Source organism: Cricetulus griseus, chromosome X (assembly GCF_003668045.3).
Source record: "Cricetulus griseus strain 17A/GY chromosome X, alternate assembly CriGri-PICRH-1.0, whole genome shotgun sequence".
NCBI classification, from domain to species: domain Eukaryota; kingdom Metazoa; phylum Chordata; class Mammalia; order Rodentia; family Cricetidae; genus Cricetulus; species Cricetulus griseus.
In genome coordinates, this window is record NC_048604.1 from 113,344,481 (window position 1) to 113,362,884 (window position 18,404).

General features: G+C 40.4%; 1 protein-coding gene across 1 annotated transcript in view; it reads left to right on the forward strand.

Moving 5' to 3' along the window:
• Dgkk (diacylglycerol kinase kappa) overlaps positions 1–17,605 on the forward strand; it is a 120,824-nt gene extending 103,219 nt beyond the window's left edge. The window contains exons 16-28 of the mRNA XM_027433118.2: positions 472–579; positions 1,032–1,128; positions 2,628–2,735; positions 4,771–4,867; positions 5,314–5,421; positions 6,060–6,173; positions 6,495–6,629; positions 7,689–7,849; positions 8,732–8,870; positions 10,471–10,557; positions 14,189–14,299; positions 16,438–16,561; positions 17,526–17,605. Of these exons, the coding sequence (XP_027288919.1) occupies positions 472–579; positions 1,032–1,128; positions 2,628–2,735; positions 4,771–4,867; positions 5,314–5,421; positions 6,060–6,173; positions 6,495–6,629; positions 7,689–7,849; positions 8,732–8,870; positions 10,471–10,557; positions 14,189–14,299; positions 16,438–16,561; positions 17,526–17,605 (1,469 nt within the window). The remainder of the gene's footprint in view (positions 1–471; positions 580–1,031; positions 1,129–2,627; positions 2,736–4,770; positions 4,868–5,313; positions 5,422–6,059; positions 6,174–6,494; positions 6,630–7,688; positions 7,850–8,731; positions 8,871–10,470; positions 10,558–14,188; positions 14,300–16,437; positions 16,562–17,525) is intronic.
• Positions 17,606–18,404: the final 799 nt, after the last annotated feature.

The following is an 18,404-nucleotide window of genomic DNA, read 5'->3' on the forward strand; positions in this document are numbered from 1 at the left end:
TGATTATGAGGTTGTCTTCTGACTTCCACATGTATGTTGTGACATGCAAGTACCTGCACACACACACACACACACACACACACACACACACACACACACCATGCATCCAGACATTTCACATATGCATATGAACACATGTGTAGCATAGTCCTAGAGGTTCAAGTCTGAACAAATGTCATGTGAGCATATGTACTAAAAAAATGGAGGTAGAAGGGAATAGTGATTTCCACCCAGGTATTCCTATTACCCTTCCCAAGCATTTACTCACAATTGTATTGCTGTGTGGGTGACAGAAAAAGAGTAATGATGAAAACAGAATGACACTATAAAAAGTGTGGGAGCAGAAGAGGTATCATGAAGGAAAACAGGGGAGGAGTCTGTCTACCTACATATAAATGCTCAGAAACTGTTCCATAAATGTGACTAATATCCTTCTCTACTTCCTTTCTTCCTTCCACTTTTTCTCTGTAGTTCTGGATGAAGAAAGCAGACAGTCCTTATCAGTTAAGAACTTCTCATCAGCTTTCTTCCTGGGAGAAGATGACTCAGAGGACTTTACTCAGATGAGCCCAAGACACCGTAAGGATCATTGTTCTCCCATTCTAGCCTTCATCACTGCCACCTAGTTTCCGGGGAATACATATGTTTTCATGCATCTGCCTTTAGACATGACCCCACTCTATACTGGAAAGTCCTCACTCTTTTACAGAAACACCACACTATGTCATAACAGTGTCCAAAGCAATGACTATGTTAGACATTTGGAAAATACCGCTCTGATGAGAGCCATGATTTGAATTTGTTTTCACTGCCAGTCAGCAAGCACCTCAACTTTACCCTCTTCTCAGTGAAAGTCCCTCCCCATCTAAAAGGATCTAAGGAGGCCTCTGTGGCATGAGAACCCTGATGTTTATTTAGACAAAAGCCATTGATCTTGACCCTAATCCACCTGGGAAAATGGGGCTAATTATAAGTGGGAGAAAGACCTTCGGTTTGCATCTGACTCCAAAGTGATATTTTTTCCTGTTTAGGTTCTTATTATGACACCTTATCTTCTATACCGTCTCTCAAAAGTGAAGACCTAGATAACCTTAACTTAGAACACTTATATTATACGCCGGAAACGATGTAAGTATGCAAGCGTATGACCTTTTAATAGCTTTTCTGTCTCTCTGGTTGGTAACACAGTCTCACCATATCCAGAGCCAAAATCTGATTCTACTTAACTAATTGTGTGACCTACCCAGGCGCTTAACCACTGTAAACCCTGTTTTTTTTTCAAATGGAGTGAAGATAATTACTAGACTTTGCACATACGCTTGTTATAGTTGTTGAGTTTAGATGTGAAAAGTACTTGCATTGAGCTGTGTTATTTCATACTCATAGTTAAGTGCCATGTACATCAGCAGTTACTATCATAAACACATAATAAATGTTAATTATTATGTCACAGGACTTATTATCTCAGTGTTGCCTTTAATTGAAAATGGTTGAAGACCCCCCAAAACAAATAAATAAATGGAACTGCATAGGAAATCCAAGGACACTTACTCCACCAGTCCTACTTCTCTAACATAACCCAGCAGCCAAGTTCTACAACACTAAGTTATCTTGAGTTCTCTTAGATCATTTGGGTGGGATATTAGAGAAACTCCAATTTCTCACTGTAGTCAAGGAAGGTAAAATTGATGTAAGTTTAGAGATTAATTTAAATCTCCCTATGCTTGAACAGTCAAACTATACTCTTTTCAGTTTCTCAAAAGAAGGAAACAACCCAGCAAATGTTTCTTAAATAGTTTTAAAAAACAATTCTGTTTGGGTTTCCTTCAAACAGCCCTCCACATCCTTCACTCCACCACTCATTTCTGAGGGCTCATGGGTCTGCCTCATGAATTGTGATAAGCAGTGCACTGGCAAATTTTTAATACAACCGTGTAAAAGGAGTGCCTCATTTATCCCTAGTGTAAGCCTTCCATGGTAGCTTACTCCAAGCAACTGAGATTTCTTTGAGTGCAAAATTGGGAATGAGTATGCACAGTTTACATGGGATAGTGTGAATTGATTCTACAATGCTCTAGCATTAATGTTGACACCCTAGATGAATATAGGAAACTAAAAATTGTTTGTTTCACTGTTGTTGTACCCTCTTTTACCAGACTTTCCTCTCAAATGTGAAATGTGTATACCTTTGTTTTCTGGTGTGAAAGTGCCACGAAGGAGTCAGACATCACTGAGAATAATAATATAGACTTAAATAATCAAAATATATTTGCAACTAAGATACTCAAAAATTAGTTATGGGGATAGCCTATGACTGTTTTACTCTATTTGGAGAAACAGGATACATATTTGAGGCCTACAAATATAACTAATGTTACAAATTTGGCTTCTTTAATATGAGCCACAATCTCTCTAAAGCTTCCAGAATGTCTGGACATTTTCTGTTAGAACAAGTTACTCTTGGGTACAAAAACAATCTATATATACCTTTCACGAACCATATGGCTTGTACCCAGTGGAGGAGGCCTTCCCTTGGTGATTTTTCATCAATAAGATGAAGTCTGATACCATGACACTAGTATTTCTTTCCTGCTTTAGTGTCTGCTTTTTTCCCTGTCTAATTTCAGACGCTTGAAGGAAAAGTGTGTCATGAACAACTACTTTGGAATTGGACTAGATGCAAAAATTTCTCTGGAGTTCAATACCAGAAGAGAAGAACACCCAGAACAATACAAGTAAGTAGCAGAGGCTCAGCTCTCTCTATAAATACACATAATCATAATACACATATATGTATTCATACATCAGACAAGCAATGGAAAGACCAAGATCCTTGGGAAATAAAATGCATTGGTCTCAACACTAGCCTAGTGGGGACAGTGTCCCCCGAAAGTTGGGTTGCTCTGTGATAATCAACCTGCCATCATAACATTCATGCTTCCATTCCATGGTTCACCCGTGTAGATTTCTTTTTAAATAGAGTTACATCTGTTACTGCTGTTGAGAACAGATTGCTTTGAACTTTGTATTGTTTCTAAGAGATTAACTGGGTCCTAGTAGGTGCTCCAAATCAGTTTTTGCTTGACAAGGCTACAAAGTATCCAACTTACTTCGTTGTTTCTTGGTGTTTCAGATTGGGTCCTCTGGACCCATTTATTAGTATTGGCCCGCCTGGCACCTTCTGGTAGTTTTATCCTACAGATATACCTTAAGGCAGCTTCAGAGTTCTTAAAATTAAAAGTGTGAGTTAAAGGGACCACCCCAGGCCTATGTGGGACTGACCTAAGCCCTCTGCATATATGTGACATTTCTATAGCTTGACCTTTTTGTGGGACTCCTAGCAGTGGGAGCAGGGGCTGTCTCTGAGTCTTTTACTGGCTTTTGGGACCCTATTCCTCATACTGGGTTGCCTTGCTCAGCCTTAATACAAGAAGAGGTGTCTAGTCTCACTGCAACTTGATATACCATAGCTGGCTGATATCCATGGATGGCCTGCCATTTTCCAAATGGCAACGGAAGAGGAATGGTTGCTGGGGTATGTGTGTATTGGGGCTACTGGGAAGAGGGGAGGGAGAAGAAACTAGTCAGAATGTAAAATAGATAAATAATCCGGAAGGTGGTGGCACACACCTTTAATCCCAGAACATGGGAGGCAGAGGCCAGCCTCTGTGAGTTCAAGGCCAGCCTGGTCTACAAAGCTACAGAGAAATCCTGTCTTGAACCCCCATATAAATAGATAGATAGATAGATAGATAGATAGATAGATAGATAGATAGATAGACAGACAGATAAATAAATATTTTATGAGGGCCACCCCACCCCTGCTACTGCTACTAGAGTCTCTTTCTCAGAAAAGACCTGGGATGAGGGCAAAGTATGTTACCAGATATGAGATTCATAAAGTTTCTCTGAGTTTATTAGTGTCTTTTCATTTCCTTAGAGGGATGTTTTTTAGTATAAAAAAATTGAATTTACAAGGCCTATTTATTTTTCTTTATGGACTATGTCTCTGGTGTCATACTAATCTAACTCAAACTCTGAAAATGTTGTTTTCTTCCAAAATTTTATTGCTTTTGGTTCCTAAATTTAAGTCTGTGATGTACTTGGAATTTTTGTTTGTTTGTTTGTTTGGTTGGGTTTTTTTTTTGTGTGTGTGTGTGTGTGTGTATGGTGCAAGCTAATGCTTGAGATTCACCTTTTTGCATCTTTAGTCACTCTTCTATTGTATGAAGAGACACAATGACCAAGACTAGATGTTAAGATATCATCATTGAAAATAAAAATAGTTATATATAGATATAGATATTTTATTTGTTTGTTTTTGTTTTTTGAGACAAGGTTTCTCTATGTAACAACTCTGGCGCATCCTGGAACTCCTATTTGTAGGCCAGGCTGGCCTCAAACTCACAGAGATCCACCTGCCTCTGCCTCCCAAGTGCTGGGATTTAAGGTGCACGTCACCACACCTGGCTAATTTCTAATAACACACTGAGTCCAAATAGTGGAACTTGAGCAACTTACCAGGGAGGATAAGAAAATTTAAGTGTATCCCAGAAGAATAGGTTGGGCAGGTAAATAAGGGATGAATACAATTGGAATTTCTCAAAGAATAAATTTAAAATATAATATTAAAAGCAAATTTAAAGTATAATATTAAAAACAAAACAAAAAACTTGAAAATAAGATGTTTTCTCCTTCTTGTCTTTCCCTACCCACTTACCACTATATCATTCACCTTCTGGCTATCTTTTTCTACCTCTCTTTCTGTAGTAGCCGCCTTAAGAACAAACTATGGTATGGTCTCCTGGGAAGCAAGGAACTGCTGCAGCGCTCCTATAGGAAGCTGGAAGAGCGGATACACCTGGAGGTTAGTAGAAAAGGATATGTTTTCTGGGCATGGTGAAAGGAAATATTGTGCCCTCAGAAATCACCTTTCCACTGTGTCCTTGGTTCTTCTCAAATTTAACTCTGGGAGTCTTGCTCACAGCCATGGGGACAAGGCATGATGTTTTGGGGCCTTTTTTTGCGGGGGGAGTTCGAGACAGGCTTTCTCTGTGGCTTTGGAGGCTGTCCTGGAAACTAGTTCTTGTAGACCAGGCTGGTCTCGAACTCACAGAAATCTGCCTATCTCTGCCTCCCAAGTGCTGGGATTAAAGGCATGTGCCACCAATGCCCAGCAGCATGAAGTTTTATTTCTATTTCTATAAGAAAATGATAGTGTGAGGAGAAGACCAAGCCCCTCCTCATCTCTTTAAAAGATCCTTGTGCTGGTATCTGAAAAGCCAAGCAATAAGAGCTACTCTTTTCTTTCAGTGTGATGGAGAAGTCATCTCCTTGCCAAACCTTCAAGGCATTGTAGTGCTCAACATTAACAGCTATGCTGGAGGTGTCAACTTCTGGGGAAGCAACAGAGCAACCGCAGTGAGTGTGGAATGAGGAATGTGGTGGGAAAGAGGCATGGCTTTCCTAAATTATCTCAGAAAGGATTGTGAGGCTAGCTGGAATGGAAAGTAGACAGTGGGGAAAAGATGAGATAGGCTTGAATCCTCATTAACAGTATCTGTAGGTTCAGCCTTTTAAAAAGTTGCCATTCTAGAGCACAAGAATCAAATAAGAACCTCAGAATTATGCCACGTGATACCCGGGTTTTGACTTCTGTTACTGGGCCTGAAAGACATTCAGAAGATTACCCCAGGAGGCCATGTTCTTCATCCCAAGACAGTATGTCAGTAAAAACATCTCCTGGAAAACTAGCCATGAGCACTCTGCTCTGAGTTTATCTAAGAAGTCCATGAAACTGATAGAAATGTCTTTGGGGTTCATAGTGCTACACTGGACAGGGAAGAAATTGGCTGATTTGTCATCTCCAAAGGAGCTCAAATGTAATTGCAAGCATGATTCTCTTTTATAAGATTGGCTTCCTTACCTAATTTTAGCATAGTTTTCTCACTTCCTCATATGCTAGAAAAATATGTAACCAGTAGTCCTCAAGACATGTTTATTTATTAGAGATAAATATGGATTCTTGGGAGAACTGTGACATTATTCTTCATTCTTAGGAATATGATGCCCCTGCAATGGATGATGGGAAGCTAGAGGTAGTGGCAATCTTTGGTTCTGTGCAGATGGCCATGTCTCGTCTCATGAACCTGCAACATCATCGAATTGCCCAGGTAAGCAAGGGTTGGATGAATACAAAGATTGGATAAGAGTTCTAGATTCTATCCAAGGATACAAGGTAATCCTAGCAATTGCCTGATTGTAGGAGATCCTGGGTAGTGGAAGTAGGCAATCTGTTAGGCAGTAAGGTGGTGAGTGATGTTAAATCCAAAAAGTTTGAAGGTATTATATGCTCCTTCTCCCTGGGATGATCTGATGCATATCTTCTGCCAGGGCCTCTTCTAATACACATTCACACTGTGACCCAATGCCAGATTAACCCACAGTACTTTCCTCATTTTTTCCTTTTTTTCCTCTCTCTCATTTTCTGATAGTGCCATGAGGTGGTGATAACTATTGATGGTGAAGAAGGTATCCCTGTGCAGGTGGATGGGGAAGCTTGGATTCAGAAACCAGGCCTTATCAAGATTAAATACAAGAATTCTGCCCAGATGTTGATGAGAGATCGGGTAAGAGAAAAGTTCTACTTGAGCTCCTACATTGCCTTATGCATAGCTATCACATTTCTGGTCAAGAAGAATTCCCTAAAGGGAGCTCTGCTTACCTCTTGCATCAGGCACCTTGAATGATGGTTAGAAATACATACTCCTAGGTCTCACAACAAACTTGCTGAACTGAATGGAAAGGGGTGGTTCCTAAGAGCTTACACTTGTAAACAAGATCCTCAAGACATTTTTAATATATAAAAAGACAGTTGCAAGACTCTGTTTCCCTTTCAACAAGGTTGTCCTCCATCCTACACTGCACAGAAAACTAAAGACCTTTGGTGGTGGAGAAATATACTCTTCCAACAACATTTCCTGCATTGAATATGTTCTCTTTGGACTCCATAAGATTCTGTAACATATTGCATTTACAGATGTCACCCATTTCAGCTAAATAAAAAGCTACAATGATGGCAAAGATGTCATTATTGATCATTTGTTCAAGACTTGGAGACTATCTTTTGAATTGTGAACATAATAATATCAATAGAAATGGAGGGAATGCCCTCCTAGTAAAATTCCAACATTGTTCTGGGCACATTGTATCTATTGCATGACATCATAGGTTCTTTCAAGAACCCTCTATTGAAGAGAAACTTATTTCCATATTGAGAGCTTAAATAACTTATTAATAGCCACACAAGCAGGACATGAAAAAGCCGGATTGAAAAATAAGTTTTGTATGTCTGCATCTAAATCCCATCACAACATAATATATACATTTGAAAAAGAATAGAGCACAAAAGGTATTCCTCTGTCTTATCCATCACCATGTCCTCATGTCTTACAAGCCAGTGTACTGATAATAAAAACTAAACTACCTTATACAGAAGATACATTGACTAAAAAGACTGGAAGATATATAAATAGGGACATAAGGGAATGGATAGGGATGTATTCACTCCCCTTTCCTACCTATGCCCCATATTAATTACCTGCAAAATGCCACACTCATAGACAAATCTGCCACATGTCCTCATAGCTACAACAATCATTACAATTTGCCGTTGTCTTCATCTCTAGGACTTTGAGAACTCAATGAAAACGTGGGAATGTAAGCATACTGAAATCCAGTCTGTCCCACCACCCCATTTGGACTACCAGGAATTTCAAGATAGCCTCTCTGATGGGGAGTATGCCCAGATGCAGCACTTGGCTCGGCATGCAGAAAACCTCATTAGCAGGTAAGAGGACTGGACGTCAACAGGACTAGGAAACCCAAAAATGGATAGGGAGAGACAGTCAGTTGATGTCTGTTGACTCCTGAGGAGCTTAGCTTCAGAAAGTAATCTCACTTTCTGAAGCTTTAAAATTAGGGCCCTGACAGTCCATGCAAGAAGGATTCTTTGTGTTTAACAATAAGCTAGTCTTCACACTCCCCATTAGAGCCAGAGGTGAATTTTCATTTCTCTTTGCTTTTAAGACCCAGTAGGAGTAAGAATTTATTCTTGGCCCAAAAAATGGTTCATGAAGTGAAGGTGCTTGTCATCAAGACTGGCCATCTAAGTTTGATCCTTAGGACCCCACATGGTAGAAGGAGAAAATCAACTCCCTGCAACTTGTCCTCTGACATGCATGTGTGTGTGCCCACACTAACACATGTGCAAGCATGCACACACGCACGCACACGCGCACACGCACGCACACACACACACACACACACACACACACACACACACACACACACACACCCTGGCATGTATGTGCAAATACACAAAAATTAATGAATTAATTAAACATTTTGCTTGCTCTTAACTATTAGAAAGACCTCAAAGTTTCAGCAAGAGTCAGCTATGCTCCTCTATTTTAATTTCTCACTATATTCAATCTCCTAGTATCTAAATCAAAGTTTAAAAAAAACATGAACAAAGGTGAATACTTAAAGAAGAATAGAAACATTTTCTAGCATTTTCTTCACTGGATACCTAGTGAGAACAGAAATAGCAAGAGGGAATAGAGTTCAAATCCAGTACCCAGGGTTTTTGTTTCAATTCTTATCCTAATCTGCCAGCTCCTCACACTATAAATCCATACCAACAAACTCATCTGGTTTTGCTTTATTACAGACTTAATGACCTGAGCAAGGTCCACCAGCATGTGTCTGTCCTCATGGATTCTGTGAATGCCAGTGCTAACATACTGAATGATGTGTTCTATAGCCAGGACAATGATGAGGCAGGTGCAGCTTCCTGTACTCCCATTGAGGTAAGGAGAGAAATAAGCAAATGAAATTAAGGAGCCAAACTTTAAGAGAAAGGGGGTTGAAAGGAAAGGGAAACAAAAATTGAATGGGAAATATATGCAAGTGTTAGGGTAGAAAACTGATGGGTAGAGTAGATAAGTGGTTGGGGTCATGGATTCCTAGGTAAAGTGTTTGCCGTGCAAGCATAGGTTACTAACTGAATTTATACCCCAAGCATCTGCATTAACATGTCAGGCATGGCAATATGTATCTTCATCCCAATGACTGAAGGCAGACACAGAAGGATCTCAGAGGCTCTCTAGTCAGCCAGTCTAGCCAAATCAGTGATTTCCAGGTCCAATGACAGACCCTGTCTCAAAAATGTAAGGTGGACAGCAATTAAGAAAGACATCTCACACTCATCTCTGGCCTTTACAGGAACACACACACACACACACACACACACACACTATATATATATACACACATGTATATGCACATTTACACACATATAACTACACAAAAATAGAAAAGTGAAGTAAAATCGAATGGATAGGAATGCAGGCATTTCTTAGGTTGTTACAAGGCCAATGTGGCTGCTGGGGAAATGCCATGACAGAATTCATCATCCTGAGAAGCAGGTAGCTAGCCACCACATTGGCCTCAGAGTGAACCAGTTAATGAGTGGAAAGAAACATAATCTTTGACCCCCCTCATCCAGTCAACTCCCTGTATAATTGTATAAGGTTATACCTGTCATTGAAACCAGAGGTCCAAGATGCTTTTATTTCCCTCTTGACAGGTCCAGATCAGACATTTAGCATTAAGTGTTCCATCCCATGCCAATACTCACTGTCATAAGATTTGAGTGTTGCTTTTAAAATGTAACTTTAGATTTGGAGATGTATCTTTTTGACAAAGAATGGCCTTGGATATAATCCCTGAAATACATAAATATATACATGCACACATTGACACAAAGGTTCACACACAGGATAGGGAGGAAGAAGAGGAAGGGATGGAAATGGAGGGAGGGAAGGAAGGAGGGAGGGAGGGAGGGAGGGAGGGAGGGAGGGAGGGAGGGAGGGAGGGAAGGAGGGAGGGAGAGGAGAGAGAATTTCATTAATAGGTATCAATACAATAGGATCAGGATATGTTCAAATGTGAATTAAGTTTATTTTAGGCCAGGTCCTAGTTGAAGGAGGTCCAAAGGCCATGAGTTTCAAGAAGAGATATGTATGGTTAGACTTATTTCTATGTACCATGGGAAAGGTAGTTTTAACCTAGGGACAAGTCTGATTTGCAAATTTCCCTCTGGTTTGCAAATCTCCTATTTTCCTGTTACCCACTGTATGCAATCAATGATGCCGAAAGCTAAGCTGTTTTGTGCCTCTTTGCCCGGCACACCAATATTGTTGCCCATTAACCATTGACAGCCGGTGTCGATTGATTGGTGTTCATGCTGTGCCAGCTGTGCTGTATTTTTAATATTACTTTTCCACCTACAGCAATGTCCTCTAGTCTGTTCCCTACCTTCCCATGGAGAAGCCAGCTGCATGCTTACTAACCAGCTCCTCTATCTTGTCCTTTCCCTTCCACTCTTCTCCTTTCTTCTCCTCTCAGACTCTAAGCAGAAATGATGCAGTAGATGTTACATTTAGTCTTAAAGGGCTCTACGATGACACCAAAGCTTTCCTGGATGAAAACTTGGTGAGTTCAGGGGGTTGGAGCATGGGAGGGAAAACATCTCTTTTGAATATGGCCACATTCTGTGTTTGGTTCCAGGGTACTAGAGACGTGTGATCATTGTAAGCAGGTGCTTGCCTGATGATTCCAGTCACGATTGCTGTCATCCAGTGTTTGTCACCTAAATGTGTTACTGTATGTGTTATGCCAATCCATTAGGACTACTGTATTTTTTGATGAAAGTCTTTCTCTCTTTGGTCAATGACTCCAAGGTCAAGAGTAGGCCTACTAGATGCCGAGTGTTCTTATTGTACTTGATACAGCCACATGTGAAAAGAGTGAGCTCCTCAGAGAGGCTCTTCTCTCAAGTTTGTAAATGTCACCTTCTCCATGGAGAAAGTAACAGGAAATAGAGGGAAGTTTTGAGGGCTCTGAGCTCAGATACAAATTAGCTACCTACCATCTGTATTATCTCCCTAACGCTGCCGTGACTAAGTATCAAATAGTTAACAGAATCTTACCATATCATCATTCTGGAAACTCCAACATTTAAATCCAAATTATCAGCCAGTCTATGATCCCTCTGAAAACCCTAGGGGAAACTTGCTTTGCTTTTTCCAAGCTTCTGGTAATTTTTTTCTGGCAATCTTTGTTGAACCTTATCTTATAATTAATCACTCTCGTCTTGTTTTTCCATCTTCAATGTCTCTGTATTCATATGGCCATATTCTGCCAGGGCCATTGATAGTAATGAAGTAAGACTTGCCCTATCTAGTATGACCTCAAATTAACAGTGAATTACAAATGCATTGACTATAAATTCACATAAGGGTACATTCTAAAGGACTGGGGGTTAGGACATTAACATGTCTTTTGAGAGGAACACAACTCACAACACTAACTGTGTAACTGCACCTCTTTGCAATTATTTCTCTTCTCTCCAAGATAGGAATTGTATCCCACCTCTACAGTTTGTTTAGAGGATTTGTATAAATAACAAAGTATTGTAGCTTAAGTGCCTAGAAGTATCAGGTACATAATTGCGGGCTCAAAATATGGACTTTAAAAGTACTAGGGAGGGTGAACTATGACTTTGAGGATGACATTAATTGCATGCTTCTCATAATGTAATGTCCATGCATGGGCACAACTGCTTATAATAATCCAGCTTTGATTTGTCCCCAAGGCAGGTGTTGTGCTTACTTTTGATCTAATTAAAGTTTAATTTGAAGAAGGGCTTCTGAGATAAAATTGTAAGAATGCCCACTGCCTCTTCATTTACATATCTAATTACCACACTGCCTCAGAAGTGGAATGGCTAAAGCACTCAGACCATACCATTCCATCGATCATCTGGGCCCCAAGCCAAGTGTATTTCAGCTTTGGACAATTTCAATTGGAATTCTGAACTCAATTGTCATCTCAGTTCAGTCATCAGTAAATATGGGAAGTTGGCCTCTTGTTGCTTCTTAGGCTTTCTTGATGCTCATAGCTTGAAAATTGGGGCATGCTAGGCAACAGCCCAACTTGAATATATCCTACCATGAAGGGAGGCTTCCTTCCCGTAGGACCTGTGAGACTCCACACATGGTGTACACATCAAAACAAGGCTAGCAGGCACGAAGCACGTAAGAATTACCATGCATCTCCAGAAAGGCTGTCACAGACATGAGATGGATACAAGTCATATTTCTTTGGGGGATTATTCTTCTTAATGAGAAAGAATGTCAGTAAAAAAAAAAAAAGAGTAGTTTTGGCGGGGTAGGCTGTATCACGTTTCCATTGCTGTAATGAATACCCAAGACAATCAGTTGAAAGAGCTCTGTTGCGGCTCACAGCTTTGGAGGGCTTGGTGCATGAATGATTTGCTCCTTTGCTTTCAGCATATGACAAGGCAGCACATGATGGTGAGAATCATGTAGTAGATTAAAGTTGCTCACATCATGGCTAGAAATGAAAAGGAGTGTGATTAAAGACCTGCTGTCCCTCTCAAAGGCATGGCCACAGTGACCAGAATATTCTGATTGGGCTAGACCTCTTAAATGTTCCACTTCCTCCCAATAGCACCCGTCTGGGCCTTGGGAGGACATTTTATGTAAACTGTAGCAGGGATATAGCTTTGTAAAAAATTACAGTGAATCCTATTCACTAATTCCCACTTCCCTTATTTGGCATATGTTTCTCACATGCATCTGAGCCATGATGTACTAATGTCTTAAGCTGTAAAGAAGGATAATTTATTTGTTAGTGTGATTTTTTTCCTTATGTCATGTTCTGACTTACCATAACCTCCCACCCCGCTCCTTGTCCATTCAATTGCCACATATTTCCAGCACTAGCTATTGCTACAGAAGTTAAGTATCCTATAAATAGAAAGAGACCACAGACATGCCAAACTAAAAGGAGAGTGCATGGTAGAGATGAACACTTGAGAGATGAGTCCAGGTTAGATTGCTGTGTGCCTTCAGCCCTTGAAGGCTACATACATCAATTTACTTCCACGTACCCAAATTATTATACCTGTTAGAATATGAATGGTCTCCCTGTACCACTGATTTGGAACTTGGAGATGGCCTCAAAAGAATCTATTATAAGGCTCCCATGTATCACACAGAGTTTATCTTGTGCATGCTGGGAGGTCAGCAGTAACCACTTAGACAGGACAAGCCATCTGCAAACATGTTTCTTAATCATGGAGAACACATAGCTAGAAGATATAGCACAACCTAGAGAGGCAGGCCCTCTACCAGGAAGGTAAAGTTAAGGCAGTCTTTCCCTAAAATTCTCACTTTGATTTGCAAACTACCTTTTAAATTACAATGTATTCCCTCTATCATCTTCATACTTTATATGCCCTTTGTGGAACTGTATTGTATAAAAGGGAGACCACTAAGTTAGACAGATTCTGTTTAGCCCCGTAATCTTTTTTAAATACATGTGTTCTCTCAAATATTGTGTCTCGATCATAGTTTCCCCTCTTTCTTCCTTTCCTCCTAGTCCCTCCCCATTCCCCCCCATTCCCTATCCACTCCTCCTCCATTTCCCTTCAGAAAATGGCAGACCTCCCAGAGATATCCACCAAACATTAGCCATGTAATCTTGAACATTAAACTTCTTTGATTATGCTTTCTCACTTAGGAAGTGAGAATAATCCTACCTTGTAAGGTACTGTGAGGCTATTGGGGAGAGTAAGTGAAATTATGTATCCACAGTACCTGATATACACTGTGTGCTCAGAACTTAATGATAGCTCTTACTTAGGAGGATGCTGATGTGGCTTCAGAAACTGCAAGTCAAGAGTGGGACCCTTGTTTTAGGCATTAAGCTAAAGCAGAAAATACGGTGTTAATTCATGCTGGAGAAAGACCTTCACTTGTGGAACTGAGCATGCCCAGATCCAAAGAGAGCTCAGAGATTCTATTTTCTGGATCTTCTTATTGAAAAGAGAACTGTCTAAAGCTAGTATTACTTTTGAGAAGTTAACAATCTAATTATAGGCCAAATGAGCTACAGTTTGTCATCCTTATAGTCTCTTGGCCAAAATGGGCTGCAGTATGTTACCTGCATGGTCTGTAGGTCACTAGCATGGACTCAGAGTGAAGTCTAAGGCAAAATGCAAGGAATGTACACTGACTGTTCTCCCTGTCTATGTCAGTTGAGAGATGCTGGCGATAAGGCCATACTTCAAACTGCACTGGATGCCATGAATATGGAATTGAGAAGTGTTCTGGAAATTGGCTGGTTGAGTCAAATCCTTCTTCCAGAGGTGCGTAACATGGGAAGTGGGAATTTTCCCTTGTTTTAAGGTCTGATAATATGGGTCCATACATGGGATGGTTGTAACAGAGGCCCAATGCAACCTTTAGCTTTAGCATTAATGCAGCATCCTCTTCACCATAAATGGACAGAACAAAACAACAAAAATGAGCAAGTAGGTGACCATGGAAAAATAATCGTAAAGAAGTCCATTCTAAAGCAAGAAAGAATAAGGAAGAACACGTTGTTCTCTGGGTTACTAGCTCTCCCTGCTCAGTGTCTGCTGCCAGAACTAAACCAAATCTGGTACATACTAGCATAGCCACACTGGTGGTTTGCAGACAGCTGTTGTAAATAGTTGATACCTAGGCTGTCATGGCAGTCCAATCTTCCAAACACCTCCTCTTCCTGATGTTACCCCCCCCAATTGTGTCTCACAGCCAGTATGTGGCATAAAAGGAAAATCAAACATTGTTATAGATAGAATATAGTTGCAGAGATGCTGTCTATGAGTATTTTCCTAAGATTGGAAAACTCTTATATTTACTCAGAAACCAAGTATCCCAAAGATGGCCACCTACATTGAAGTAAAATAGTCTCTTTGTGATCTGACAGAGATTGTCTCAAAAACTTTCCACCATAAAAACATTCATTTCAAATCTTAGGATACCTGACTACCTCCTCATAGCTATTTTATAACTCCAAATGCCAGTTGTATGCATGTGAGAGTCATATAGGCATCTTTGGAATAGTGCAGGGGCAAAGTTACCATTTCAGAAGGAAAATCATGTGCAAATTCATCTTAAAACAATGGTTCTCTACCTGAGGGTAAGACACCAAAGACCATTAAAAATCATAGATATTTACATTATGATTAATAACAGTAGCAAAATTACAATTATGAAATAGCACTGAAATAATTTTATGGTTGGGGGCCAGCACAACATGAGAAACTGTATTAAAGTGTCGCAGCATTAGGAAGGTTGAGAACCACTCATTGTCTTAAAAGGTTTACCAATCTCTGGTGATTACATTGCATTACAGGGTCTTCATGGTTTTATCAGTAGCCCTCTGGGGAAGGAAGGCATACTGTTAGACAATAAGCAACACAAATTCTCACTCTTCGTTCCATTACCTGCCTCAGAAATCTCCCATTAAACTCCTGAGCTAAGCAAACTAGCTGGATATTGAGAGAAATGAGACAAATTCAGCCTATACCCTGGGGTCCCAATTTACATGTGAGTCTTCCTCACCTGGAACAAAAAATCTCTTTTCTGAGCACCAGTATTTCCAGAGAAGTAAAGCCCTGAAGAAAGGGAGTAGATTGAAAATAGGTCAAGGGGATGTTGATCACACTAAACACCCTTAACTTGATTATAGAAGATCAGACCCACTTTTCTGAGGGAGAGCAGGACCAAGGTCAATAGTTTATTGGGCTTTTCAGGGCTCTAACTGAGGGTAAGGTCCTGTGTTCTTTCTTGAAGTTGTTTATAAAAGGCAGTTCAGAAGGCCAGGGTATCCAGCCAGGAGCAGCACTAGAGAAGAAAGGGTACAATGGGAGTCATTACAGGATAAGGGGGAAGATAGGCTCGGCCCCTTCTCCTGATGGAAGGGACTGAAGGCATAACTGATCCTGAAAGGAAAATTACCCACAAACCTCTTGTAATGTGTTTGGCTAGATTTCCTGAAAATAAATCAACCTCAGGATCGTTTTGCTAGGAACAAGAGTAAGAAACCACTGAGCCTTTGCTTTTTTTGTTTTTTCTCAACACACTTAAAAGAATACACAACTTTGTTTCCACTTCCTCCTCCTCTACCCCTACTTGCACAACCTTCCCCTAAGTCTGAGCCTTTGCTTAATTTCTAATGCAGGAATGATCGTAGCTATTTTCCCAGGTTGTTTTGAGGCTTGTGTAAAGAGCATTTACTGATATATCCAGAGAGGCACATGGCACACAGCAGGCTCTTTCTGAAGCTCATTGTCTTTATTAAGGTATATGACTAGTGAATATGGGCAACTCTCCTCCCTGGGCTGAGGAGATGCACCTGCTTTCTGGAGCCATCCTTGTCCCTCACTTTAAAAAGCCCTTAAATCCGTTTCAGAATATCAACTAATATTTTGACCTTACTCTTGCTGTGGTTTCCCAGGAGCACTCTTCTGACACTAGCAGTCTAAGTCGCAGGTTGAAAGTTAAATTCCCCAAGTTGGGGAAGAAGAAACATGAAGATGAAGAAAAACCAAAATCAAGCCGTCGATTCCCTGCTTTTCTTGGTAAGTCAATTTCACAGGCATAGAGGACATGAATAACAGCTTGAATACCTCTAAGAGACTTAAGAGCACCCTCAGAAATGTTCATGGGTGTGTTGGAAAGTGAGACTTCGGGAGGAAGCCAATATTAGGTGATGCCAAGTGAATTAGAGAATGATAGAATACTGACTGGTAAAGGGTGAGCCTGAGAAGGAATGGTGCTGAGTGGGCTGGATGGCCAAAAGGAAAACTGCTATCAGACAGGTATCATACTGCTTGACCCAGTCCTAAGATAATGGGGACAGGTTTATTGCCCTGTCAAAAATCGCTTCTCCCTGTTAAAGAGAGTTCCTGGATATGCAAATCTCATACTATATAAATTTTGTTTTTTATACCGTTCTCCCCTGTAACTTGTCTGAAGTGTTGTAAATGGGAAAGTATTAAGAAAAGAAATGGGAATGGGATGTAAAAGAAGACTCTACTGGAATTTTCAGTTGTCCCAATTCTGATGTGCATGATCTCTCCTAAATTTGAGGCTTAGGTAACATGGACGCTTCAAAGATATAGCATTAGCAGGCATGTGAAAACATGGTGAGAGGATGACTGTTTTAGTTTTAGTGAATAAGGATTTTTCGGATGCCAGAGAAAAATCTTTTGCATCTAACTATATTTTTCTTGGGTGTGGTCCAACTGATTTGATTCCTTAAAAAGTTGACATTTGGAAATCTCTGGTGTTTGAAAGGATTTTTGTAGACTCAGATTGAGTCCATAGTAGTTGCATAGATAATTGGGTTCTAAGAATTAATCCTATTTGCATTCAGTTTGCATGGTCTCCAGTGGCTTCCTCTTTGAGTCAGAGATGGTAGCTACACTAGGAACAAACTAATCTGTCTGCTACTACTCTTCCCCCTCTGTGTTTCACACATTTAAGCATCTGGCAAAGTACTAACTTCATTGTTTCTATACCTTGCTTTCTTTGGCTCTGAAGGCAGGTTCTGGCGTCGCAGAAATCGTGACAATGCAGAAAAAAGTGATGACCCTCCAACACCTTCAAGTTCTCGGCTGTAGTTCCTGAAAGCTGGAAGGAGAACTCTCAACACAGAATTCTACTAAACACTCTCAAAACCTCAAGAAAGACTGAACTCAATTATATCAGAACAAACATGAGCACCACCAAGAAAGACCCTCCAAATCCTTATACTAATATATTCTCCCTGGACTTAATCAGATCTCCTTAGAGGGTTACATTTTTCTCGTTGGCCAAAGATTCTTGTTCCGAGTTGTCTTGTTCAGTTCTCCTTCTCATTGTGTACCTTGAGCAACTACAATGTTTATTGGGGATAGACTCTTTATGACTAGCCCGGGATCTATAAGAATTTATGGGAGTGAATCTCTTTAGGAAGTATTGGAATGGGTTTCTTTCACTAGCAGAGAAACTGTTAACACCAAGGAATGAATGAGTAACCAGCTCTCAGAAAGATGAAGAGGGGGCAGGGCATTCAGGCTTGGTTGTGTTTCTCTTCCAATCCCTGCCAATTGCAACTTGAAATTTCAAAAGATGACTCCTAGTTGGCTCAAGAAGATGAGAACTAGGTCCTGGAGGCTTATCCACTTTTCTGTTATAATCATCATGTGAATCTTTCCTTGTAGATATGAGTCTCTTCTCTCCTTTCCTCTCCCCTCCCTTTCCTTCCCCTCCCCTCCCATTTTCTATCCTTCTCTTCCTTGCTAACCTTCCTTCTCATCCTGGTTCCCTTCTCTCTTCCCTTCTCTTCCTCTACATCTGCTTCGCCCCCCTCTCCCCATAAATTCTTTGTGTTTTCCCATGTGTACATGTATATCTTTGCACATGTCCAGGTGGTGCTCT